This window comes from Sinocyclocheilus grahami, unplaced genomic scaffold (genome assembly GCF_001515645.1).
Source record: "Sinocyclocheilus grahami isolate Dianchi unplaced genomic scaffold, SAMN03320097.WGS_v1.1 scaffold11917.1, whole genome shotgun sequence".
Taxonomy (NCBI): Eukaryota; Metazoa; Chordata; class Actinopteri; order Cypriniformes; family Cyprinidae; genus Sinocyclocheilus; species Sinocyclocheilus grahami.
Window position 1 is genome coordinate 2,599 of NW_015514118.1, and position 2,280 is coordinate 4,878.

At 34.4% G+C, this 2,280-nt stretch overlaps 1 protein-coding gene across 1 annotated transcript in view; it reads left to right on the plus strand.

The window, feature by feature from the left end:
• Positions 1–1,317: 1,317 nt before the first annotated feature.
• LOC107578778 (transforming acidic coiled-coil-containing protein 2-like) overlaps positions 1,318–2,280 on the plus strand; it is a gene marked incomplete at its 3' end in the record, with an annotated part of 1,842 nt that continues 879 nt past the window's right edge. Inside the window, exons 1-2 of the mRNA XM_016264696.1 lie at positions 1,318–1,324; positions 1,440–1,525. Of these exons, the coding sequence (XP_016120182.1) occupies positions 1,318–1,324; positions 1,440–1,525 (93 nt within the window). The remainder of the gene's footprint in view (positions 1,325–1,439; positions 1,526–2,280) is intronic.

Consider the following 2,280-nt stretch of genomic DNA (forward strand, 5'->3'; position numbering starts at 1 on the left):
TAATATGCTGATTTGGTGCTCAAGAAACATTTCTTATTATTAATATTGTTGAAAACAGTTGTACTGATTAATATATTTGAGGAGAATGCGATAAATTTTTTCCAGGATTTTGATGTAAAAGTCTTTACTGTTGCTTTTGATCATTTTACTGCTTCCTTGCTCAATAAGACTATTAAATTCTTCAACGGTAGTGTACATCAGTCTTATTTTTTTAGTCTATTTTTTTTTACACTGCAGATATACAGTATATGAATAAATAAACTTGTTTTTGAAAAGTTCCTTGCATCTGCATGTTAAATTACATATTCCTCAAAGTCACACAGCCTGTTTTATTTATTTAAAGCTAAATGGAAAACAGTATGCTTAAAAAGTTTTTTTTTGATCAGAACGTGTAGTGTATATGCACCTTATTTGAATATTAACTTGATTTTTGCTTATTCTTTGCAGGAAGATAGTTATGGAGTATGAGAAGACTATTGCAGAGATGATTGGTGAGTCTTGATTACTAAATATGATTTCATCTTCTCCTGGGGATTTTTAATTTGTGTTTTGTGAACACTGTCAGGCACTTTTGGTTCTATTTATCTGGGCTTTTCTTCTGCTACACTGCTATAAATGAACAGGCACAGCCCTTACCCAGTCACGCCACACCAACACACATATGCAATAAGGTTTTGTTACTTTCTCATTTAACTTGCAGACAAATCTTTCGTGCCTCTGGACCCAAACACCGGTCAGTTACAAGCACAAGCCTTCATGTCTCCCTGGCCTGTATAATCCACTTGACTTCAGAAAACACAAACATGTTTCTGCTCAAAACATGTCCCTTACCAGGCTTCACCCACTGACACATTAATCTAATTTCTTTGCCTGTCCAGTATTTACGTCCATGTAAACACTCTAGGCTGTGTGCTTTCTTACATTTTCAGATTGCGATATTGAGTGTCTGGTATAACCTTGACATTTTCTCTCTTTGTGCAAAGAAACAACCTTTTTTCATTCCTTTTTATATTCTTCATGATAAAATGCCATCCTTGATATTCTGCTTCCCAGCTGTATTGGTCATTTTATTTTCACTTTATTTTGTATCTTTGCTTATCATTCCTTTTTCCATGGTTCATTTTCTTGGACACTTTTCTGGCTCTCACCACCTACTTAATTTTATTCTAGGACACTTCATTAATTTCAAAATTCGTCTATGTTTCTGACACGCTTTTCTCTCTCACATGTCCCACCCTGCTGGCTTGACTTAATGCGGTCCCTTTTTTCTGTTTTGCTCCCTCCGTCCCCCATAAATATTTGATAAATCACTCAGGCATGCCTGGTAAGTAACAGCAACTCTTTATTTTCTTTATTTGTGTTGCATCCACCACATCTGATAGTTACAGACAGGGAGAGTTTTCTCTTACTATAACCTGATACGGTATCTCTCATTGTAGTATCATCTGGTTTTGCTCTGCTGGTCTTTTTGAAGACCTTTTCTCAAACATCAGCTCATCAGTGTTTAGGAAACTACTTTGATACTGTAGCTTTCCAAACAAGTTCATCATAATGTGAAGTTACCTAAATACAATTAAGTGCAACCAAGCTTGAAAAAAGTAACTACAACAGTAACATTTCTTTTTATCACTTTTAAAAAAGCTTAGTAACCATGATACATTTTTTCCCAAGATTGTTTCAAAAGGACAGAATTTATTTGAAATATAAATATTTTGTCAATTTAATAGATCCTTGCTGAATAAAAGTATTAGTTTCTTTAAAAAAAAAATCATACTCCAAACTTTTAACCGGTACTGTACATTTAAGATAAAGTAATAGAACTAGAATAAAACCTATATAATGGATTAGAAAGCATGATAGATTGATAGTATTTTTTTAAAGGTTGGGAAGGGAGTTCCACACAACTGAGTGATGATTCAGTTGAATCAGTGAATCTGTTTTTTTAAACCAGTTCATTAAAATGATTCATTTAGCAGACTTGCTACAATTGAATGAAATTTGTAACTGTAGATCTTTTTTAATACGTTTCCCTAAAAACGAATTAAGAAGTGCTGAGTAAGTCTTTCAAAGGTCTTCTCATCTCTCTCCATGTCTCCGTGGTTTGTCCATCTTTGAGTGTGTGTGTGTGTGTGTGTGTGTTGTCTGCATGCATCACAGAGATGCAGCGTCAAACTGCATTTTCATTTGTCATTATCAACGATGTAGACCTGGTGTAGAGTATAATTTCATATCTGAAGTACCCAGAGGAGCCTAACATCAACCTCTTCCGCATCCAAAAGC